At 43.1% G+C, this 23847-nt stretch overlaps 1 protein-coding gene across 11 annotated transcripts in view; it reads left to right on the top strand.

Annotated features, from left to right (window-relative positions):
- The window catches only part of SYNJ1 (synaptojanin 1), a 131327-nt gene that overhangs the window by 36354 nt on the left and 71126 nt on the right, over nt 1-23847 (top strand). For 9 of the 11 annotated variants that reach the window (XM_053308153.1, XM_053308159.1, XM_053308154.1 and 6 more), the window contains exons 10-13: nt 6112-6193; nt 14757-14909; nt 17720-17885; nt 18357-18380. In XM_053308153.1, the coding sequence (XP_053164128.1) occupies nt 6112-6193; nt 14757-14909; nt 17720-17885; nt 18357-18380 (425 nt within the window). The remainder of the gene's footprint in view (nt 1-6111; nt 6194-14756; nt 14910-17719; nt 17886-18356; nt 18381-23847) is intronic. The other 2 variants (XM_053308151.1, XM_053308152.1) reach the window with 2 other exon arrangements.

Here is a 23847-nt window from a genome sequence, read left to right as displayed (position 1 = left end):
GAGGCATGCTTGGTTAAGGTCGACCCGCCTCCAGCAAGATATGAGAGAGACAATAGCAGGGCTGCCATTTGATGGCATGGGGCTCTTCAGCGAAACCACGGATGCAACTATGGAGCAGCTGAAAAAATAAAAATTCACTGCGAAAACCTTTACGTCATATCCTTCCACTTCACAAACCTCTAAGAAGCGACCCAACTACGAGAAGTACTGACCTCCCTTCCGGGGCCAAGACTGTAGAGACTTCCAGAAGTCATATACATCCTATAATAAACGGGCCTATCAACAAAAATCTAAGGTCTCCCAGTCTCAGCGTTCAAAGACGCAGGACAACCAGAAGCGGCTTTGAAGTACAGGACTGCCCAATGACACCTCACAACTCCCCTCTCCAGCCGGCGGGGACAATGTCATCTGCCTTGACGGATCATTCCATCATTCTGTCCCCGTCTACCATCAGGCTGGCCAGCCATGCCCTCACATGGCATCATATAACATCAGACCTCTGGGTCCTAAAGATCGTAACCTCGTGATACGCCATCGAGTTCAGATCACTACCCCGGTCCACAAAGGTCAGGGTCACCCCACCATCAACGACTCTACAAGAGGAGGTGCAGGAGCTGTTGGAAAAGGGGGCAATAGCCTTGGTGTCATGGGCAAACAGGCAAGACAGATTCTACTCCCGTTATTTCCAAATCCTCAAACGGGATGGGGGCATTCGGCCCATCATGGATCTCCGTTGCCTGAACAAGTTCATCAGCGTCTGAAAATTCCGTATGATGCCGTTGCAGCAGATCTTTCCTCTAATCCGGGGGGTGGGGGAGTGGCTTGCAACGCTGGACATAAAGGACACTTATTTTCATATCAATATTCGACCATGTAATCAGAAATATCTACGCTTCACCTTCAGCTGCCAAGTGTTCCAATACAATGTATTGCCCTTCGGGCAATACAACATGCATGGTGGTGGTGGTCGCACATCTGAGAACCAGGGGTATTTCCATATACCCTTTTTTAGAGGATTGGCTTTTGACTGCAAAGGACAAAGACAAGTTACTTTTGCACACCCGTTAAGTACTGGACCTTCTGTGATGCCTGGGTATACAGGTCAATTGGAAAAAATCACATCTAGAGCCTGCACCCATAATCTCTTACATAGGGGTGATTCTGAATGCCACAGAGCAGAGAGCATTCTTACTAGAAGACACTTGCATTCTAAACCTAGTTTCACTCTTCCAAAAGCAGCCCCTGCAACCAGCCCAAAGGATACAGCGCCTGCTAGGTCTGATGGTCTCCTGCAACACGGTCATCCATTATGCACGGCTGAAAATGCAAAAGCTGCAGCTTTGGCTCCTGTCAGCTTTCCGCCCTACCAGAGATAGCCAGTGGAAGCATTTGCAGATACCTCCACAGGTCATCCACTCACTATCCTGGTGGACACAACGCAGGAACCTTCTCAGTGGAGTCCCGTTTCAACCAACTTCTCCATCTGTCTGGTTGACCATGGATGTATCCCTGCAAGCTTGGGGTGCATATTGCAACGGCCACAAGATCCAGGGGAAATGGTCCCCACGTCTGGCCCTATTGCACATCAATTTCCTGGAACTCTTAGCAGTCTTCTAAGTGATGTAGGCGTTCTTACTAATCCTACAAGGAAAGGTCCAAGTCCAACTGGACAACACGACAGCGCAGGCCTACATCAATCGGCAGGGCAGGATGGTATCTTGCAGTCTTTGTGCCCTGAGTATCCAGTTATGGCACTGGTGCATTCAACATTGGATTTCCCCACTGGCAATATACATCAAAGGCCTAGATAACACCTCGGCGGACTACCTCAGTCAAGTCTTCCTTCAGGACCAACAGCACGAATGGCAGCTTCAAACAAAAGTCTTGTCCCCAAGTTTCGACCCGTGGTTGGAACCCACCATAGACTTATTTGCGTGCTCCACAAATGCGAAACTGCCTCGCTGTTGCACCAGAGCTGGCCACGACTCTCACTCCCATTGATACCCAGAATGGGGGTGCATCTACTTACGGAACCAACCAGCGGCATCTTAGTGACGCCATGGTGGCCAAGATAAACCTGGTTTCCACAGGTACGCAAACTGTCCAGGAACTGCTGCTGGCACCTGCCTTATTGCCTAGATCTCCTCACACAAGACAGAGGCTGCATCCTCCATCCAGACGTCCCCACTCTCTGCCTGACTGCCTGGCGGATAATCTACTAAACCACATCCTACTTAACCAATGGAAAATGTCCACACAGCGTAATTATTTGAGCAAGTGACGCTGGTTCAAAGCCTATGCACGCTGAAAAGGGTTTCTGCCCAAACGGGCTTCAGTATGGGAGGTTCTACGATACCTTACAGCTCTAAAGACCAAGGGGCTGGCCAAAGTCTGCTTGAAGGTTCACCTGGCCGCCCTGTCTTCACAGTATCCTGGAAGTGAAGGAAAAACGCTGTTCTCACATCCATTGAGCAAAGCTTTCCTGAAAGGACTTTTGCACGTTTATTCTCCAGTCAAGCCTCCGATAGAACCATGGAGTTTGTCATTAGTCCTGTCTTAACCAAGGTTCCTTTGAGCCCATGGCCATGTCCTCCTTGAAGCTGGCATCTCGGAAAACAGCCCTTTTGATTCCCGTCTCTACAGCCAGACGTGTGAGCGAAATTACAGCCCTAAGAGTAGGGCCTCCATATATGACCTTCTATCCAGATAAGGTCTGTATGCTCCTGGATCCCACATTCCTTCCGAAAATAGTGTCCAAGTTTCACCTTAATCAGGACATCATTCTCCCTACTTTCTTCAGGGACCCCACTACTGCCCTGGAACGATCTCTGCATTCCATGGATGTTCGCTGGGCTCTATTATACAACATGTCATGGACTAAAGACTTTCGTTCCTTTACACAATTGTTTATATCTTACAAAAGCCCTACCAAAGGCACCCCCATCTCCTGTCAGCGGTTATTGAAATGGCTGGTTGAGCTCATACTGTTCTGTTACAAAATGCAGAACAAAAGACCACCGGAAGCAATAAAAGCCCATTCTGTTAAGGCACACGCTTCCTCAGCTGCACACCTTTCTGGGGTGTCTTTTGAGGACATCTGTAAAGCTGCTACCTGGTCCTCAGAGACTCCCTTTATAAAGCACTACGCCATAGATGTACACTCTGCTGCAGAGGCTACCTTCGGGAGACATGTTTTGAAACAGGTGTTGCTACTACTGCTCCCATCCTCCTAATGGAGCTTGCTAAACACCCATTCTTATGGGCATCGACGGATCTTGAACCAGATAAACAGGTTGCTTACCTGTAACTGATGATCTGGTAGAGATCCATCAATATCCATAAGACCCTCCTGACCTCCCCTCTGCAGTAGTGCTGCCTATGTGTGTACAGGTGTGCAAGCCCGCATCATTGGCTCTATCAATCACCATGGATGAACTCACCTGCTTACCTGGATGGTCATTCTCCACAGCAGTCGTTCAAGAACTGAGGGACTTCTCCATGGGCACGCCTTAAATAGCACGCTCTGTGTGGGGACGTGGCCTAGGCACTTCGACTAGCTTAGGCATGGCTACCGCATGGCTCCTGTGCAGGTGCAGAACCTATTCTTATGGATATCAACGGATCTCTACCAGATCATCAGTTACAGGTAAGCAACCTGTTTGTAGTTGAACTGATTTTCTTAGCATATATGTTGCAAAACCGACAATCTTCTGTGGTAGTGAAAGCACACTCTACAAGAGTATATACCATCTCAGCTGATTTCCTATCTGGTCTCTCCTGTGTGCTGCTGCCACATGGACTACACATATGCCTTTTATAAAGCATTATGCCATAGACTTATGCATGGCTGCAGAAGACAAGTTTGGAAGAGAGGTACTGAAGAGTTCTGGAGTAGTGGGTGGAATGGCTGCACCCTCCACCCTGCTAACCTGGCAAAGAGGCACCTTTTAATGTGGTGATTCTCTTTATTTAGCAGGGGGAGAGTAACTGGCCCTATCCCACCCCCAGCACAGTACTTCCAGTGACTGTTGCTGGTATCTATCTTATGTTTCTTTTTAGATTGTGAGCCCTTTGGGGACAGGGTTCCATCTTACTTGTTTGTTGTTTTTCTGTGTAAACTGCTCTGAGCCATTTTTGGAAGAGCGGTATAGAAATCGAATAAAAAGAGGAGAAAAGCTGTTTAGACGCCCGTTTATCATAACGGATCACTTCCAGATAGACAGGTTGCTTACCTGTAACTTACGATATGGAGGTGATGTGTTGTCATTCATGAGACCCACCCGTACCTCCTCACTGCAGCATTGTAAATTGGCAGATGACTTACCTGTATATGTTGATTGGACAATTCAAAGAACGTTTGAGCATCAGGTGCTCTGTAAGAAACTGAATCAAAATGGCCAGAAAAAGGAAGGCACCAAGCACGTGCACAACAGGGAGCGGCTCCAGAGAGGAGCTAATTAATCCACCCGGAAGGTCCCTGTGCAGGCACGGTAACCCATTTCTCATGAATGACAATGGATCACTTCCAGATCATAAGTTACAGGTAAGCAACCTGTCCATCCTATGTGAACAGCAAAATCATTGGTGACTGGATATCCTAACTGGATATCCTACACTAATTATGACTAGATTAATATTCACAAAGGCAAGTAATCGTTCCATTTATGTACATTGGTGAAACTGAATTGATAAACCAGGCACTTCAGTTCAGATTGAAAGTTAATGCTTGCTTGATATTATCAGGAAAGATGCCTTCCGAACACTTGGTTTTCCCTCCCAAGAAGGGATAAATAAGAGTTTGGAATCAACTTTCAGAAGAGTAAAATGAAGCTCTGTTGTAGAGATGGAGCACAGGACTCAGACAAGAAAAGAGAATTGGCCCCATATTCCACTCCTGCAATAGAATTCTATTCAAAATAAGGCTCTATTGAAAAAGCAGTAAGTTGGCCTGTTTCTTCCCTTCATTCAGCCTTGTGGTCAGCTGAAGGCTGAAGTGGGAGGACTGAATTTGTGTACTTTTCTCTCCCCACTCCCCCTACCACTGGGGCAGAGTGGAAAAAGTGTCCAACCAGACTGTCTGCAGGTGAATTACACTTCTTCCCCCTCAGCCAGCACAGCTTCAGAAAGCCTATTTCATCCTTCCAGGAGAGCTTGGCCTTAAGGAAGGCTCTAGCTGCATGTTGGGCTGGAAATCTTTCATTTCCCTAGGAAGGGGTAACAGGGAGAAGCAGAAATCCATTCTCTTCCACTGAAGTGCATATTGGGCAGAAAGAGTTTGCATCTTTTCTGAGTCTAAAGAAAACAGGGATTTGGTAAACCAGCCCTTCTACTTGCTTTGCCAATTGTCTGTCTCCGGGAACATTTCTGTCTCCCTCTCTCACGTGCACACTGCAAGCCTACATTCAGTCTCCATGGAATCCCTCATTCTTTATCCGGAAAGCTGAGCTAATATACCAGTTCCATGACTTCACTTCCCCTGCCTGCTCAGATAGTCTATTCTAGGATCCCTCTTGATTCCTAGTTTATAATGTCTCTTCTGTTGCTTTCTGCTAATTTTGGAGTACAGGTAGGTGGAACATGACTCAAACTTGGTCATATCTGTGCTTGGCCATATCTGCGGAAGAGGGTTGGTAGTAGTGTCTGTTTCTAAAGGAGCTTGTAGACAGAGTCCACACACCCTTTCTAACTGCTCCAGTGGTGAAAGAGTAGTTGACTATGTGATGCTTGGCCAGCTGCAGGGCAAAACAAGCTTGGGCAGGATCCAGGAACCTTGTGAGAGGGAAGAAGAGGGGGTTGGAGCCAAACTAACTTAAGGTACAGCTAAACTAACCAAGTGTTGGTGATCATCTGTAGCACCAATTCTGCTTTACTAAATAAACCTACATTGTAATAAAACGTGGCTCCGCGTGATGTCAGAACCAGCCCAGGGTCTTCCCTTGTTCTGGAAAAGGAGTAGTAAAATCAAGAGGACATTACCCTTGTCTGACAGTCTTTCTTGGCTTCTTTTGAAACATAATATTTCTGTTTAGAACTTTGACTGAAGACTGTATTACATCTTTCTTGCATGTACAGAACTTTCAGTTTTTTCCTTTTTTGTTATACTTGCCGCAGATATCAAAGTGGTACTATAAGAACAAACTGCTTGGACTGTCTGGATAGAACAAACAGTGTACAGGCTTTCGTTGGCTTAGAGGTAGGAATATAATGGTATTGCCCTTGATATGTTCTGGAAACAAAGTTTAGATACTGATACAGAAATAATGATATACAAAATATTAAATTACTGTAAGGTAGGATATACAGATTGCAGGTTATCATCATGCACTTTGAGGTACTAAATTGTGTTTGAGGGAATCTCCACAACTTCTTGTGACAACTTTCGTAATATTTTCCCTATGGTCTTCACCACTATTACATAATGACAGAAAACTTTCCCTTCAAGTGTTTGTGTTGTTTTTAAATGCTCACTGTTCACTGATATATTACATTTTTCTTGTACATTCAGGCATCAGTTTCAAAAAGAATAAGTGGTGCTATAGACCGTTATAACTCTTGTTACTATCTAGCACTCACTGGGGAAAACAAATGAACTTTTCTCAAAGTTCACATGCCAAACTATCTCAACAATGTTTGATTGCAGGCACGACTACTGCAGATTTCCCAAGAAACCAGATTAGACTGTTTATGTCCTATTCAGAAACTAGAAGAATTGCTGAGTTTAAACCAGGGAGTAAAATCTAAATGTGTGCCTCATCTGAGAGTTTGCAGGTGTCCACAAAGAAGCACTATGTGAAACATAGACATTTATGAACGTATTTTCACAAGTTCATCTTCCCCCCCTTTAACCCGTTCCCTTCATAAATACTTGCTGACAAAATAAATTTGAAGAGTGCTTCCTGTGGCTTAATGAATTGTGGCTAAAAAAGAAGAAAGTATTTCATCTGGATCGTGATCTGTTGCATTCATAATATAATGGGTTCTGCACCTGTGCAGAGACTTCACGGGCAGACTAACTAGCTCCTCGAGACACCCCGTCTGCCCAGCACGTTCTCTGTGCATTCGTTGAAAACGGAGGTTGGGGGTGTCATCTCTTCAGTTTCTGTTTAACCCTTAAGCGTTTATACCTCGGTGGTAGCGCCTCGGTTCAACTAGAAAGAAAAACAAAGAAAATTGGATTTATCGGACTTTGACCTACTGGAATTTCTTGACTACACTTTGCTATACGATTATACTACCAAGAATATAAACGGACTTGAGACATTTTTTATTAATCTTGCCGAACGCGAAGGTGATTTGCCCCATCCGTGTTTATCATGGAGAGGAAAACTACGTTTAAACGTTGTGTAGAGTGCCATGCTAAATTACCCTCTACTGACCATCATGACGTGTGCTTGCTGTGTCTGGGCGAACAGCACAACACTGCATCTCGTAAAACTGTTGCTCTTTTTCTAAGCAGACTTTGAAAAATAGAGTTCTGCATCTATGGGCGGCACTCTATGAAGAGGCCCTTCAGCCACCGACTCCGAGACAGAGTCACTCTTCGTCGACGTCCATCTCGGTACAGACCTCGATTACCCATGGAGCTGCCAAAGAGAAGTCTAAAACCGGGGTGTCAGAGACTGTTTTAAAAAAACCGAAGGTGTCCACAAAATCCCACAGACACAACGAAAAGAAGCGGAGACGAGAGTCGAAGCCAGAAGGTGCTTTGTTGCCTACAAAGAAGCACCGTAGTGCTGCACTTAGTGGAACACCATCACCCATGGCTATGTAGGAATGCAGTTTGATGTGGAAGTCTGACATCTCTATGTCGACATTGAGTCCGATTCAGATGGCCTTGGTGCCGAAGGCATCGGTGTCATTATCTGTACCGTAGTTATCTCTACCGATTTCAACATCGGTAGGCTTGACATTGATGGGCCCTGCATCGCTGCCCTCACCTAGGGGTATGACATCGAGACGGCATCTTCTTCTGTCACCGGTGTGAACTCCAGTGCAATCTCTTCGACCCCTCGAAGGAGCACTGCAGTCACAGGCGGCATTCGTACTGCGCACTTGTCAGCTGAATATGACCAAGATGAGGATTTCTCTCTGGAAAAGGATAAGGCAACTTTTCTACTGGATTTGCTGGACTTGACATCTAGCACGCCGTTGGGTTTGACATTCCAGGGATTCCTCATCACAGGTCTTGATGTAGAACAGGAGGTGGACAATGACCCAGGTCCACCCCCAAAGACACCCTCATTATCACCTCTGCAAGTTCCAAAGCTACATGGAGCTGAACAGCCTGCACAGGAGATATATGGATTGTTGAGACCTAGAGCGACGCTGGGTTTACCCTCGGCTTCTAGCACATCTGCTACATTTGTGCCTAGTATATCGGCTACATTTGTACCTCTTGGAACAAATTTGGAAGTCCCCTAGCTAATATACTTTTTTGCAGGGGCTTCATTTGCCAATGGCTCAACCTATACACAGAAATATCACACACTCCTGTGGTTTTAGGCATGCGTTGCCTGATGACTACACTGATCTCTGCTGGAAGGCTGAGCAGGAACCAATACACCAGACTGTTCTGGCTCACCAGGAATCAACTCACCATTCGGGACCTGTTCTTGTAGCTGCGGCTGCACAAGCTGCTGAAAGTTTCCCTGTACTTGTTAATACTGCTACACAAGCAGTTGAGGTTGTTCCTGCACCAGTGGTTTCTGTGGCTTGCCAGACTCAGCCACTAGAACCTCAGCAACCATGTGCATCTTCAGTAGTGCCATAAAAATGTTGGGAAAGTGTAGGAGGAAAACAATCCCTTCTCCAACACCACGTTTGCCTTCATCCCCTGAGCCAGAGGGATATTCTTCTGACTCTGCCTCGGACTGTGATAAGGCTAGCCGCCAATTGGATATGCCCTCAGATGTACCTCCGAAGCTGTCAACATCTCCCACTGAAGAGCTTAAAGCTTATCATGCTCTTATCAGAGAGATTGCTGAGGCCCTAGGTAAGACTGCCAGAAACTGAGCTGAAAGATCTGGGTTATATGATGGCAGCAGCTAAGTCGTCACACCCTTTAGCCCTGCCCATGATACCGATTATCAATAAAGCAGCCAAGACTGTGGGATGTTCTCCTTATATCTACACCCACTTCAAAGCGGCTTGAAAATTTATATAAGGTGCAGGAGGAGAACACTTACTTATTAAGACATCCAGTACCAAACTCCATGGTCATCGACTGTGCGTTGTCTTCAAAGGGAGGTCGCCACCATACAACACCTGCCGACAAGAAGGGAAGAAAAATACTTATTGGGTAGGAAGATACATGCGACATCCAGCTTGGCAATTCAAATTGCAAATTATGCAGCCTGCATGGCTCGCTATAACCACTTTTTGTGGGCTACCCTACTCCAGGATTCTATGTTAGTGACCACAGAGGAGTTTCAAGATAGATTCATGGAGCTGTATGAGAAGACAACCTTGGTTATGAGGCAGCAGTTCAGTGTCCTCAAACATCTTGCTGAAACAGAGTCCAGAGCTATGGTGACGGCAGTAACAATGCACCGTTTTGCTTGGCTCAAGTCCACGATTCTACAGCAGGACATGTGAGAATGCGTAGAAAATCTAGCATTTGATGGCAAGGGACTCTTCAATGAAGGCACAGATTCCACAATGAAATCTCTTAAAAAGTCAAAATATACAGCCAAGACGTTCATGGCTTCTTCATCAGTTTCGGCATCAGGCTCACGGAACCACACATTTGGTCAGAGGCCTTTTAAATACCAAGATCGAAGATAATTTAAGAGGCAGTATAGACCCTTCTAAAGAACTAAGGGGTTTGGACAGAGGAACAGAAATCAAAATGTCCGGTCTAACAAGGACAATGCAAAGCAGAGTCTTTGATTTAACAGTCAGTCCATTGCACGATCAACATCAACCAATTGCTAAAGCACCCAGCATCTGCTTTGTAGCTGCCAACAGCACCATCCGGTTGGCAAGCCATACCCAAGCGTGACAAAACATAATATCAGATCAATGGGTGCTCAGAATAATACAGACTGGGTATGTGATAGAGTTCAAGACTCTACCACCATTCTCGGGCTTGAGATACACCAAGGCCACAGAAGTGCTTCTGCAGGAGGTGCAGGTGCTCCTCGAGAAACAGGCAATTGTACCAGTGCAGTGGACGGAGTTGTTGTTGTTGTTGTTGTTGAGTTGTTGTTGTTGTTGTTAATAATTCAACTTCCATACTGCCCTTCCAAAAATGGCTCAGGGCAGTTTACACAGAGAAATAACAAATAAGATTGAACCCTGTCCCCAAAGGGCTCACATTCTAAAAAGAACATAAGATAGACACCAGCAACTGTCACTGGAAGTACTGTGCTGGGGATGGATAGGGCCAGTTACTCTCCCCCTGCTAAATAAAGAGAATCACCATGGTAAAAGGTGCCTCTTTGCCCAGTTAGCGGGGGTATACTGCTAATGATCATTATGTTGTCAGGGTTCTACTCTCGCTACTTTCAAATTCCAAAGCTGGATGGAGGAATCAGGGCAGTCATGGATCTTCAGGAGCGCAATTGGTTTGTTTGGGCCCAGAAGTTCAGAATGACGACGTTGCAGGCAATTCTACCCTTCGTAAGCAGGGAGGAGTGGGCAGCAACGTTAAATTTAAAGGATGCTTACTTTCATGTGGGAATTCAGGAGAATCACAACAAATACCTCAGATTTACAGTGGGAAATGAGGAGTACCAATATGCTGTCTTGCCCTTCGGACTGTTGATGGCCCTGCACGTTTTTACAAAGGTTATGGCTGTAAAGGCAGCCTATTTACGTACGCAGGGGCTTGCGGTCTACCCATAGCTTGACAACTGGCTGCTGGTCAGCAGCAGCAAAGAGGAGTTAGTTTCGCAGATCCAATCCATGATTCAGCTGCTGTAAGATTTAGGAATCATTATCAATTGGAAGAAGTCGAGGCTGGAGCCACAAAGATGGCTGAGCTTTATAGAGGCTATTCTGGACATGGACACAAATGGAGCATACTTACCTTTAGAGCGTTGTCAGCAGATCAAGAGCCTTCCTCAGCAGTTTATACACAATCCAAGGCAGCCTGCAGAGAGCATACAGAGGTTAATGGGTCTTATGGCAACTCGACTGTGCTATACACATGTCTACACATGAGGTCTCTGCAAAGGTGGTTTCTAAGAAATTTCCACCCGAATGTAGACAGTCAAAAGGTGCATCTGACAATTCAACACTCAGTGTTGGACTCCCTTCATTGGTGGATAATAGAGAAGAATCTTTTGGGGAGTTCCGTTTCAACTCTTAACACCAACACAATGTGTGACATCAGATGCTCTCCTAGTTGGTAGGGGAGCGCATTTCAGAAATCATATTCCGGGGAAGTGGTCCAAGCCACAAGCTCTGCCACATACAAACTACTTAGAGCTACAAGCGCTGTTTCTGGCTCTGAAGGCATTCAAGCCCATGCTGCGGAACACAGTAACGCAGGTGCAAGTGGACAATACGACAGCCATTGCCTACTTCAACAAGCAGGGTGGTACGGTGGCCATGTCGCTGTGCGCCCTAAGCATGCAAATTTGGGAATGGTGCATTGCTCGTGTGATATATCCGGTGGCCATAAGAGGTGTGGACAACATTCTGGCTGACAACCTCAGTTGGGACCGGGCAGTACGACCAACGTCAAGAGTGGGAGATCAATAACTCCTTTCTCCAGAAAGTTTTCGACATGTGGGGTCATCAGCAGAGGACATATTTGCAACTGCTGCCAAGATAAAGTGTGTGAAATTCTGCTTACGTGCAGGAATAGGCAAAGGATAGCTGGGTGATGCATTCCAACACAGGTGGAACAAGAACCTCCTATACCTTCACTCACCACAGCCCATAATCAACTGTGTTCTAGCACAGATTCTGAGAGACAACGTGACATGCATACTATTGACACCATGGTGGCAGAGACAACCGTGGTTTGCTCCACTGTTTCATCTTGCACGGGGAAACTATTACAGATTTTCTCTTGTCCCGGATCTACTGGTTTGGGAAGGAGGAAAGGTGCTGCATCCAGATGTAAGAACTCTAGGGATGACTGCATGGAAGGTCAGCTTTTAAAGAAAATACAATTGAATAGGCGTCTGTCTACACGACGCTATTATGGCAGCAAGTGGAGACGTTTTGCAAACCATGCAAAGAAAAAAGATTTCTGTCCGTTAATGGCCACGGTGAAACAAGTACTCCCATACATGATCTCCTTAAAGATGAAGGGCCTGGCAAATGTATCGTTAAAGGTTCATCTGGCAGCCATTTCTTCAAAGTACAAGAGGTGGAGTGGAACAACTGTGTTCTCTCATCCGGAGTGTAAACATTTCATGAAGGGGTTTAACAATCAATATCCCCCTATTAAACGACCAATAGAGCCTTGGAGTTTATCATTGGTGCTGTCAGCGCTAACGGAAGCTCCATTTGACCCTCTGGAGCATGCAGCCTTGAAGCTGATCACTCTTAAAGTTGCATTCTTGATAGCAATCACTACAACCAAGCGTGTGAGCGAGTTGACAGCTTTGAGGATGGACGTGCCATACACTCAGTTCTACCCTCACAAGGTTGTCATGCGGTTAGATCCTAACTTCCATCCAAAAATTATTTAGGACTTTTATTTAAACCAAGAGATTATATTACCAACCTTCTTCCAGAAACCAGAGACAGCTTTAGAGAAGGCATTGCATTCCCTAGATGTCCACTGTGCTCTCCTATACTATCTGAAGAAGACAAAGACAATAAGGAGAATGAAGAGGCTATTTGTAGCCTATAAAAGGAAGGAGTAAGGGCTTCCCTATATCCCCAAAAAGGCTGGCCCATTGGTTGGTGGAACTGATTGTATGTATGTGCCTACAAGCAGCAGAGAATTGATCCTCCATGCATCATTATGGCACATTTGACAAGGGCTTATGCTGCATCTGCAGCACATCTGTCAGGGATACATATGGCTGATATCTGCTCAGCAGCAACATGGTCACCTCAGCAGCCATTCATCAAGCATTATGCCATTGACTTGAGGATGGCAAGACAGGCTGAATTTGGGAGAAGCGTATTGAAAAGGGTGTTGCCATAGCTGAGGCTTTACTGGACCCACCACCAGAGGCCAAAGCTGGCTAATCATCCGTTGTGTTCATAAGACTCTCCCAAGCCATCCCTGCAGCAGTAAAACCTTGAAGAACTTAAAGTGGGGTTTCTTACCAGAAATGCATCAGATCATCTGCACTTGGCGGTCTGCAAGAAACTGAAGAGGTGACACCCCCAAACGCTGTTTTCAACGAATGCACGGAGCACGTGCTGGGCGGACTGGGCATCTCAAGGAGCTAGTTAGTTTGCCAGCAAGGTCCCTGCGCAGGCACAGAAATTATGAATACAACGGATCACCTCCAGATCAATAGTTACAAGTGAGCACCCTGTGTTTACTAGGATTTGTAAATTATTAAATTTTAATACATTGTTTGCAGCTCTAGCTGTAATTTTGTAAATGACTTCAATCTGTAAAGTAAATGAAAATTTAAAATTTGGAAGCATTCTGTTCATTTACTTTTAATGTTACTAATAACAGATTGTAACTAATGTTTGTCCTATTAACTACTCCATTTCAAGTCTGACCTTGAGTTTAACCAGATATGGAAAAAATGCTTCATTTTTTTACATCCCACAGCCTAATTCTTCCTATGGCTGAGACTATTAGACCACAAGCACTTACTTCATAAACCATTATTCTTGCAATTTAACTATAGCTTTCTGCTAGTGTTTGGGAGATGGAGTTGCTTCATAGCCCGTATGAATGTTTCATTTCTCCGCAGAGAAATAGCTTATTGTACAGCTTTCCATAGGAACTTCTTCCTAGTACAGGCACAGCAGCATTGATACCTATTGTAGGAAAAGTGTAGTGCTGATGTGGCATTGAGAATCTATCATGCCATGCTAAGCTTCATTAGGTTTGAGCAGCAGAGAATTAAACTGGGCTCTTTGAGTATGTGCTATAGCATACATTCTGTTTTCAAAAAGTCAGTTGAATTTATTTAGTTTTCCACTTATTTTATTCCTCTCCTTTCTGTTCCCTCTGTGTACCTTACTGGCTCAATATAGTTTAAAGGCTTGGAAATCAGTGGTGAGTTAATGCATTCCTCTGCCTTTCATGCTTGCTGCGTCATTTACACTTTGCAGTTTAGCACAACCCATAGCGTGCTACAATGTCTGAGTGAGCAAGCTAAGGTTCATGCTTGCCCTCGAATCCAGAATTAGAAATCCACTTCAAACTGTGTTTTCTGATTTGGAGGGCAAGTGCTTAGTTTGGTGAGTTGGCTGTCATGGAAAACTATGGTTGGAACTAATCTGAAAATGAAGCAGTGGGTGAAGGAGCCCACAATTCCATGACTCTAGCTGAAGGATTATCTGAATTGAGCTACTGTTGATATTTTAGATTGTCAGCTCCTTGGAGCAGGAGCTCTGTCAATTTGTTTCTATTATTCTGGAGAGTGGTCCACTCATGGTAGTAGGTCAAAACAAAATGTATAATATACAGCTTCCTATTAACCAGATAGGGAAAACTATATCTAATAATGTTAGCCAACTAAGATTTATAGAATCTTCTAGTCCACGCCCATTCTCAGTGCTGAAAACTGCTTCACAAATTTTAGGCTTCGAAAGCTTTCTGGAATAAAACAATTTGTGCCGCTTTGTTTTAAATCTGCTTTTCCCTTCCACTGTTGCAGATGCTAACAAAACAACTGGAGGCTTTAGGTTTAACTGAAAAACCTCAGTTAGCTACTCGTTTCCAGGAAGTTTTTCGGTCCATGTGGTCTGTTAATGGTGACTCAGTCAGTAAAATATATGCTGGAACTGGAGCTCTTGAAGGAAAAGCAAAGGTAAGTCATGTTTAAGTAGTAAGACATCACTCGTCCAATTGCCGTACATTAGATATTGTACAAGGTAAAGATTAAACTGGATTTCTGCTTACATCTGGTATTTACCCAATCTCTTAACTGTCTTGGTATGGTTTTCCTCATATTTCTGGCTATATTGTTACCTAGTGAGTAGGACTGTATCCATTATCCACTAGTCTTGAACTAGTGTCCACTTCGTACTCCTTTTTCTGCAGTTCTTTATTGATAAATTAATCATGTTCATATAAAATGGCTTGGCCAAGAAATATCCATTTCACTTGTTCTCCCATGTTTTGTTCAAAAACGTCTTGCTATATTTTTCAGATACAGGCTGTCTTGCAACCCAGTGTCACTTTATAGTCCTAACTTACTATTCAGTGTTGTGTTTAAGTCCAAATGACAGAAAAATTATTCTACTTGCACATAGCTTTCAATGCAGTAGTAAGCCATGTTACAAATCAAACAAGCTAATATATGAGCTACCTTTATTTGGGGTGTGTGTGTGTGAGTGTGTGAGTGTGATATCTGAGAACATAACTTGGTACCTTATTGTTAGCTACGGCTTTCTGTGTGTGGCCTTGTAGAAGCCTGCTTTTCTAAGATATAGGTGTTAAATGGGAGGAAAATAGCTTAATGGAAGCTGGCTCTACTTTTGCTCTCTGAAGGAAACTACAGATACTAGTGATCTGCCCTCAGTGTGAATATTTCATTTGTCTGCTTTCTGTATGTACTGTGTTTGTCCTTAGATGTCTACAATACTATAATGTTGTTGGGTAATTCCTCCTCACCTTTGGTAGAAGGTGTTTTTCACCTTGCAAAGTTAATGGTCAGAAAAATGTTCCCCAGGTAGCTTCTATCTCTGTGAAATAAATAGCAAGTTATATAAATATTTTCACTGCATGTTGTCGTCTGTCAGTACTTTGGGGGAGATGTCTTCTCAAAATCATCCAATTAAGATTAGATTATTTTTCAAGTTTTAACTAACCTGAAGAGAGAGAGAGAAATAACAGTGAATATTTTGAGTTTCTCAGAATTACTGTGTTCCTATTTTAACATCTTGACTAATCTCTCCTTTGCTTTCCTCTTGGTTCATTTCAATTATTTGCCTGATATGTAATTGGTGAGTGTAATTCTTGAATACCGTCAAATGTTCTATATTCATGTATTTTAAAATATTGGTCACCATCCAAATTAAAGAATAAAGATGGGTAAAGACTGGATTTGAATTGCTTGCCACAAGGAATAGTTTTTCCTTACTGAATCCAGTAATAGCGTACTTTATAGAGCTGGGTGATTTTTTTGGCTTTTAAAGCTATTGACTAGAATTTAAGACCTAGATGGGACATTCTCAAGGGCTTGGGTGTGCTTAGTGAGATTTGTGTGTCTTTCCGACACAGCTGTTGAAATTTCCCTTGATGTCAGATGTACTGTGCTATGTGGCAATGGGGAGTTTCTGTTTAAGAAATACAGGCACAAAATCCCTTTGGTTGTACGCAAATAGCTGCATGGTTCTTTGGATTCCAGCCACTGTATTCAGGAGCTGGAAGCCCCCAGTTTAAACTGCAGACTAGCCATGAGCTCTCTAAATGAATTAGGCAAACTGCTTTTTTAATGGCATCAGCCCTATATGGGGTACAAGATTGGTCCACTTTACAGGGTAGTAATGACTACAGCAAATGTATACAAGTGCTTAAGAAAAGCACTGTACAAATACTAATTACTGAGACACACAGTGAATCTGTGAAGAACAGAGTTCCTCATTTCATTCTTGAAGGAGTAGTCATTTAGCTTAGTGCATAGATGGGTAACTTGGTCTGTGCTGAGGGGCTCACCAAAAGTATCAGTGGCTGGATGGCAACAGTATACATGTTCATAGCTTTCACTTGATTTATCATTCTATGAACTTGATGTATGCTAAACATCTGGTTGATATTTTACACTCATCCCAGTAGGTGTTCAACCACGAGGCCTGGAAATTCCTTCAAAATAAAAACTGAAATTTTGAAGACTCATAAGACCCTGTAGACCAAACAAAATGTTGGAGCAGGTTGCATGCTGCCTATCCATGCTTGCAGATTTGAAGTCATGGTTTCAGTTTCATCAGCTTGCATATTTTTAAATGTGCATTTATGCAAAGACACCAGTGAATCCATATATGTGATATTTCCATATGTTTGAACCTATCTGCATTGTCTATAATCTTATTGGCAGGGGATTTGTACATCAACAATCTGCTTTGGTTTTTAGTAATAATGCAGTTTTTATGCCACTAAAGTCAGCCCTGCTTTCTCATTCTGTATGTAGACAGACATAGTAATATTCTTTGTCAAATCGTGGATTTTTGTACACAATAAATGTGCATTTCTTAAACCGTAATGCATTTAAAATATCAGAAACTGTTGTGTTAAAGCATGGGGTTCTAAATTATCTTCAGATATTGTATGTAGTGCATAGATAGATGGTGATTCGGCATTAAGTCCTTGTTCATACCTCTCTATTTTGGTAAAGGCTGTGCTTGGTGATTTCTTCCCACCACCTCTGTATGTGTGTTTAACACATACGAAGCCATTTGTGTGTGTTTTTAAGGGTATCATGAAATACACATGTCCCAATCATACAAGAAAACTCCAAATGAGATTGAAACTTTTGTAGACACCAAATAATTTTAATACCACAAAACTAGGTTGCTATTAGCAGACTACAACTTAAAATTGGATTCAAATTAGCATGTATGTAATTGCCAGTGTTCTGTAAGTAACTATAAAATATTTATACATATTCCTCCCTAACAGGCTGGGAAGCTGAAGGATGGTGCACGTTCTGTGACCAGAACAATTCAAAATAACTTTTTTGATAGCTCAAAGCAGGAAGCTATTGACGTTTTGTTGTTGGGGAATACCCTAAATAGTGATTTAGCAGACAAAGCACGGGCTCTCTTAACCACCGGCAGTTTACGTGGTATGTTTTTCTAGGTTCTTAATCTATATGGCAACTATACTAGTATTAATAAAAACTGTGGTTGGATCCAAAGGTGCTGCCCTACACACAGAAGGTGTATTCTGCACATGTAAATGTTGCCATACACCTTCTGTTGGAACATTTTGCAAGAAAAGTGAATCCAAAGATATATGGATTACATCTTAATATAGTCTCTTACAAAAGCATGATAATTACTTTAGAACCTTCCTACTATACTGCATGAACAATAGTGCTTACAGATCGGCCTCTATTTTCTTTTTGCTTGCAGTTTTTGGATCCAACCCTTTATGTTCTGTTTAAATATATTCAAGTAGAACTTCAGAATGTTGATATCTTTACAGCAAATTGTAACATGTAAAAGTGTGTTTAAAGGTGTCTCTGAAGCTTATCCTGTAGCTTGGTTCAACTGTTCAACTAATTATTTTCTTTTCTCCTTTAATGCATCCATAGTTTCAGAACAGGCATTGCAATCAGGTATAGTATAGTGTCCATAATAATGAACATCTGGTATATTTTATTCTGTTCAAATTTCTTGATATTTTTCTCATTTGGAACATGTGAAGGAGAATCTTGTATTGCAATAATCTTCTCCTGATAGCAATTAAATACATCACAAGCTCTTTAAATCAGAAGTTGCATTCTTTGTGTGAGGGAACAGGACAGATGAGTTGGCTGCTGGCAGGTCTGATCTTCTGCCCTCCAAGCTATGAAAAGGAAAAGAGGGAGAGAAGTGCAAGTAAAAAAAATAAGGTGTTCCTTCTGTTAGTGCTTTGTATTCATCCTGTCCCCTCCCCTTCCTGAGTCAGGCAATGACGTGAAAATATTAAGTGATAAGAGTTAAATAGTTGTAAGTAGAGAGAAGTCTGTCTTGCACACTCTTGAGATTTTCTCTCCCAAAATAGATCTAAGACTTGTGGAAGGGACAAAATGAGAGATGCTTAGCAATGGAGTGAAGGGGCATACTAGTAGTCTTTTCCTTCGATGGCTGGATTCAGCCTGATTGCTGGTTGCCACTCTCTAATTTGGCAGAACACTTAAGAAGCAACTATATAGCACAGCAACCAACCTTCCTTACTGCATATATTTTGGAGTTGTATCCTACATAATTCTGTACAAAAGCCCTAGTGCCTGTGGTCCAAACAGGCAGAAATGTGTACTTAAGGAAAGTAAGCTTACAAGTAGGGATGTGCCGAAATAGTTTCGGTACCTCTTTGAAGAGGAGCCAAAATGATGTGATGCCCTGCTGCCCCAACGTTTCAGTGCAGGGCAAGGGATTGCTTTAAATGGAGGCAGGCAGGTCTTACTTGCCTCTCCTTCAAGCCGCCGCTGCCCCACGCCGCCCCGTCATGGCGCTGTTGCAATCAAAGTTAGTCTGCCGCTGGCATGGACTAGCTTTGATTGCAACAGCGCTGCGATCAGGCGGCATGGCGCGGGGGTGGCTTGCCTGGAGGAGCAGGTAGGGCCTGCCTGCCTCCATTTAAAGCAACCTCTTGCCAGCCCCTGAGATGTGCCTGAAGCAATTCATTCATATCCCTACTTATGAGATCACCCAGCTGTAAGTGTGTCCATCTGTCTCCATCAACTTTGCAGTGCTTGGATCGATATGAACCAAATTGGGTACAGTTGTAGGGACACATGGGGACACCTGAATGGCATAGTTTGTGATGATGTCATCCACCCCAATTCAAGATAGCAGGCACGTAAACATTTGAGGCTCAAGTGGGCTAACATGTGAAGCACCTAACTGATTTGAACCAAATTTGGAACAGTTGTAGTGAGTGACACAGGGACACCTCTGCAGTGTAGTTTATGATGTCATCTACCCTATTCAAGATGGCAGGTGCATGAACATTTGAGGCATAACTGGGCTATGCCTAACTGACTTGAACCAAACTTGTTACTGCTGTAACAGTAACAATGGAGCACATAGGGATGGCTCAAGGTCATAGTTTGTAATGATGTCATCCACCCCAGTTTAAGATGGTGGATGCGTGAATATTTGAGGTACAAGTTGGCTAGTTTGTTGACAGCCTAGTGGATTTGGATCAGATTTGGTGCAGTTGTAGTAAGTGACACAAAGAGGCAACTCAACAGCATAGTTTGTCATCCAACCCACTTCAAGATAGCAGACGAATGAACATTTGAGGCGCAAGTGGCTACCTTGTGAACTGCCTATCTGATTTGAACCAAATTTGCTACAGGTGTAGGTGATGAAGGGAAATTCCAATATTTCCTTTCACCTAGTTGTGTTACCTATATAAGTCCTAAAGTTCACAAGGTTCTGTACCCTGCTGTTACAGGGCTCCTTTTCTTGGAAACCATACTCTGCCCCACCTGACTAGAGATAAGCACCTGTTGACCATACCTTGCTCTGCCTGACTAGAGATAAGCACAGCTAAAGCTGATTGGTGCATTATTGCTGGTTTCTGCATTGTAATGGATTCACCTTATCTACCAATGGCTAATCTTTATTCTCCTTGTATTAATATGATTGGTATATACCATGAAACTTTGGCCTCTGATAGGCTCTGTATTCAATCCTATAGCCTGCAAACAGTATAAAAGACTCTTGTCAAAAGCCTGAGGGTGTGCTCTCTTCTTGAAAGAGAGACACCCAGCATGTCGTGATCAATAAAAGCTTGAATCTGATGGATGGTGATGGCCTCTGCTCATTAAACAAACCCAAAATTTCTCCAACAAGGGACACATGAGGATGGCTCAAGTGCATAGTTTGTAATGATGTAATCCACCCCGATTCAAGATGATGGACACATGAACAGTTGAGGCACAAGTGGCTTAGTTTTTGGGTTGCCAACTTATGTGAAGCAAACTTGGTACAGTTGTAGTGAGTGATGCAAAGGGACACCTCAACAGCATAGTTTGTGATAATATCATCCACCCTAGTTCAAAATGATGGACCTATGTTGTGAAGATGGTAATTAACAATTAAGATTTTAGTGAAAGGAAAGTAGGTAGATTAGTTCTTACCAGAACCACTTGCTTAATATTGACTTCAGCATCTGAGCTTCTTCAGAATTGCAAATCTGTATTTTTACTGAGAACTAGAAGACAGAAGGGAAGGCAAAAACTGGGGGTGAAAACAGAGCAGAAAAGATTAGCAGAACCTAGAAGTGCTTCCCTTGTCCAGTCTCCCTTCTGGTTTGTGAGCTTTCAGCATGCATTTTCTGCATGCTTTCAAATCTGAAGTCTAGGTAAAAATAAATACCTTATTGCTGACAGTAATCCTAAGCAACCCTTTGCAATCAGTGGGGTCCTTTTTTGAATAAACAAGTTTTAGAATTGGGGTCACATTTAGCTCTGTATTCTACAACATGTATATAATATGTACAACTCCAGTCACTAACCTTGGTATGTAAATACTAGGCCTGTGCAGCCTACAAAATGTCAAATCTGACCCAGCCTCACAGAAAAATAGTTGCGAGCGCTGATATACCCCCCACTCCCACTGATATGTTGATTCAGAAATCCGACATTTCCTGACATTCCTGTCGGACAGAGTTGAATGGGCCATACAGTGCTTCTCAGCTGAGCAGCAGCACACAAACCATTTAACTTGGTCTGACAGGAATGTCTGGACTTTGTTGAAGTTCCATCATAACAGGAGGGATTTGAGTCAGTTCTGACTATTGATGTTCCCTTCTGTTGTGGTGGAACTCTTTCTGATTAACACCCAACAGAAGGCATGTCTGGTCAGACGTGCCTGTCAGAATGGCATAACTGCACTGTCCTAGTAAACACCAACATGCCTAGTCTATGCAAGTTAAAATCTCCTTGTAACCAGATGGGGAGTCCTTTTGTAAACTTTGACTGATTCATGCTGCTGCTAACTGGTCCAGGTATGTGTAGGTAGGTCACACTGCTGGTAATAATCACCTGTGCAGCACTTCTGCTGATTGTGTGAAGGTCATCTGATATGAATAGAGTACAGTCTGTTTCTAAGATCACAATCTAGATCACAAGTGGGGTTTTAACTGTGGAAACTGTACTGACTGTCTTTAGGGCTGATTTATAAGAGACTCCTTGTGATCAGCAGGTACATCCATAATGAAAGTAAGCTCACCCTCCTTTTCCCAGTTCCCACAACTGTAGACAGTACCAACTTGAGTGTAATTTTCCTTGGCTTCTTGTAAAAACAGACAAAATGCATATTTTGAAAACAAGATCACTTGAAATTCAAAGGAGTAGCAAAGGCCATACGTGATCTAGTCTCCCACATCCTCCATATGTGGAGGATGCCACCAGAGCCCCTGGTGGCGCAGTGGTAAAACTGCCGCCCTGTAACCAGAAGGTTACAAGTTCGATCCTGACCAGGGGCTCAAGGTTGACTCAGCCTTCCATCCTTCCGAGGTCAGTAAAATGAGTACCCAGAATTTTGGAGGCAATATGCTAAAAATCATTGTGAACCGCTTAGAGAGCTCCGGCTATAGAGCGGTATATAAATGTAAGTGCTATTGCTATTGCTATATTGGAGTTCGGTGACATTTGTAAGAAGTTGCTTAGTTGCTACCATTAGGGGATATATGAACTTGCTATTATTATTATTATTATTATTTATTTACTTACTTACTTACTTACACAGTCAGGCAGGTGTTATTGACTGGTTTGTTTTATCCAGACATCGAGTCCTTCCCAAGGACCTGGGATGGCTGAATTTTATTGTCAATGTTGTTGCTGCTGTTATTGATATCGTCGCAGAATATAGGCTGTTCCCAGTAAAGTTGCTTTTTGTAATTGGCTGGTGGTGATTTCTGTGGCCCCTATGGTGTTGAGGTGCTCTTCAAGGTCTTTTGGAACTGCACCCAGGGCTCCAATTACCACTGGGATTACTTTGGTCTTTTTCTGCCACAGCCTTTCAATTTCAATTTATAGATCTTTGTATTTTGTGATTTTTTCTATTTCTTTTTCTTCTATTCTGCTGTCCCCTGGTGGTGGTGGTGGTGGTGGTGGTGTTACTACTACTACTACTATTATTATTATTACATTTATATCCCGCTCTTCCTCCAAGGAGCCCGGAGCGGTGTACTGCTTACTTAAGTTTATCTTCACAACAACCCTGTGAGGTAGGTTAGGCTGAGAGAGAAGTAACTGGCCCAGTCACCCAGCAAGTCTCATGGCTGAATGGGGATTTGAACCTGGGTCTCCCCGGTCCTAGTCTAGCACTCTAACCACTATACCACACTGGCTCTTTTATTCTTCTATTAAAATTTTATTCTATTAAAATTGAGTAAGCTCAGATACTAGTGTAATGGTTTTCTCTGCTGCTTGTAAAACAGAGTACAGCTTGAAGTCAGTAGTTATTTGTGGAGTAGTAGTAATATAGGCTATACTAGTATTTTTCTTCTGTAATCGTCCTCTCAAATGCCACTTCTTACCCCAATACAAATGAAGATGTAAAGCAAACAATAAAGGATAACATTCTGCCTTATAACTCACACTATCAAGATATTGCAGTAACGCCAGATGTTAGTCATATTAAAAATGATAGGTTGTCATTTTGTGTGTTTAAAAAAACGACACAGCAGTTTGAGATCTAAAATTCTTGTGGCTTAATAGACAAATTGAAAGACTAGTTCATGGCATACTCTTCTTGATTTAATGAGACAAAACAATGAGAGTTCTATGCCAGATGCTAATATAAATGTCTGTATTTCTTGTAAAAAATTCAAAACTTGGGCATGGAAGAGGGAATCTGTCTCCAAAATGCTCTGCCTGTCTATATTAGGAGAAATAACTATAGAACAATGGCCAAATGCACATTTCCACATGTGATAGGCAATGTAGGGTGGGGGCAGTATTGTTTCCCTGGGATTTACCCTCACAGAGATGCTCTGATCCTACTTCAAGGTAGGCTGCAACCAGTTGATAAGTGATCTAGAGTTGCTGCCCAGAGTCAGACATGGCTTCAACAAAACTGTCTGAC

Source organism: Hemicordylus capensis, chromosome 3 (genome assembly GCF_027244095.1).
Source record: "Hemicordylus capensis ecotype Gifberg chromosome 3, rHemCap1.1.pri, whole genome shotgun sequence".
Lineage (NCBI taxonomy): Eukaryota > Metazoa > Chordata > Lepidosauria > Squamata > Cordylidae > Hemicordylus > Hemicordylus capensis.
Note: the sequence above shows the minus strand (reverse complement) of the source record. Positions and strands in the feature narration are given on the sequence as shown.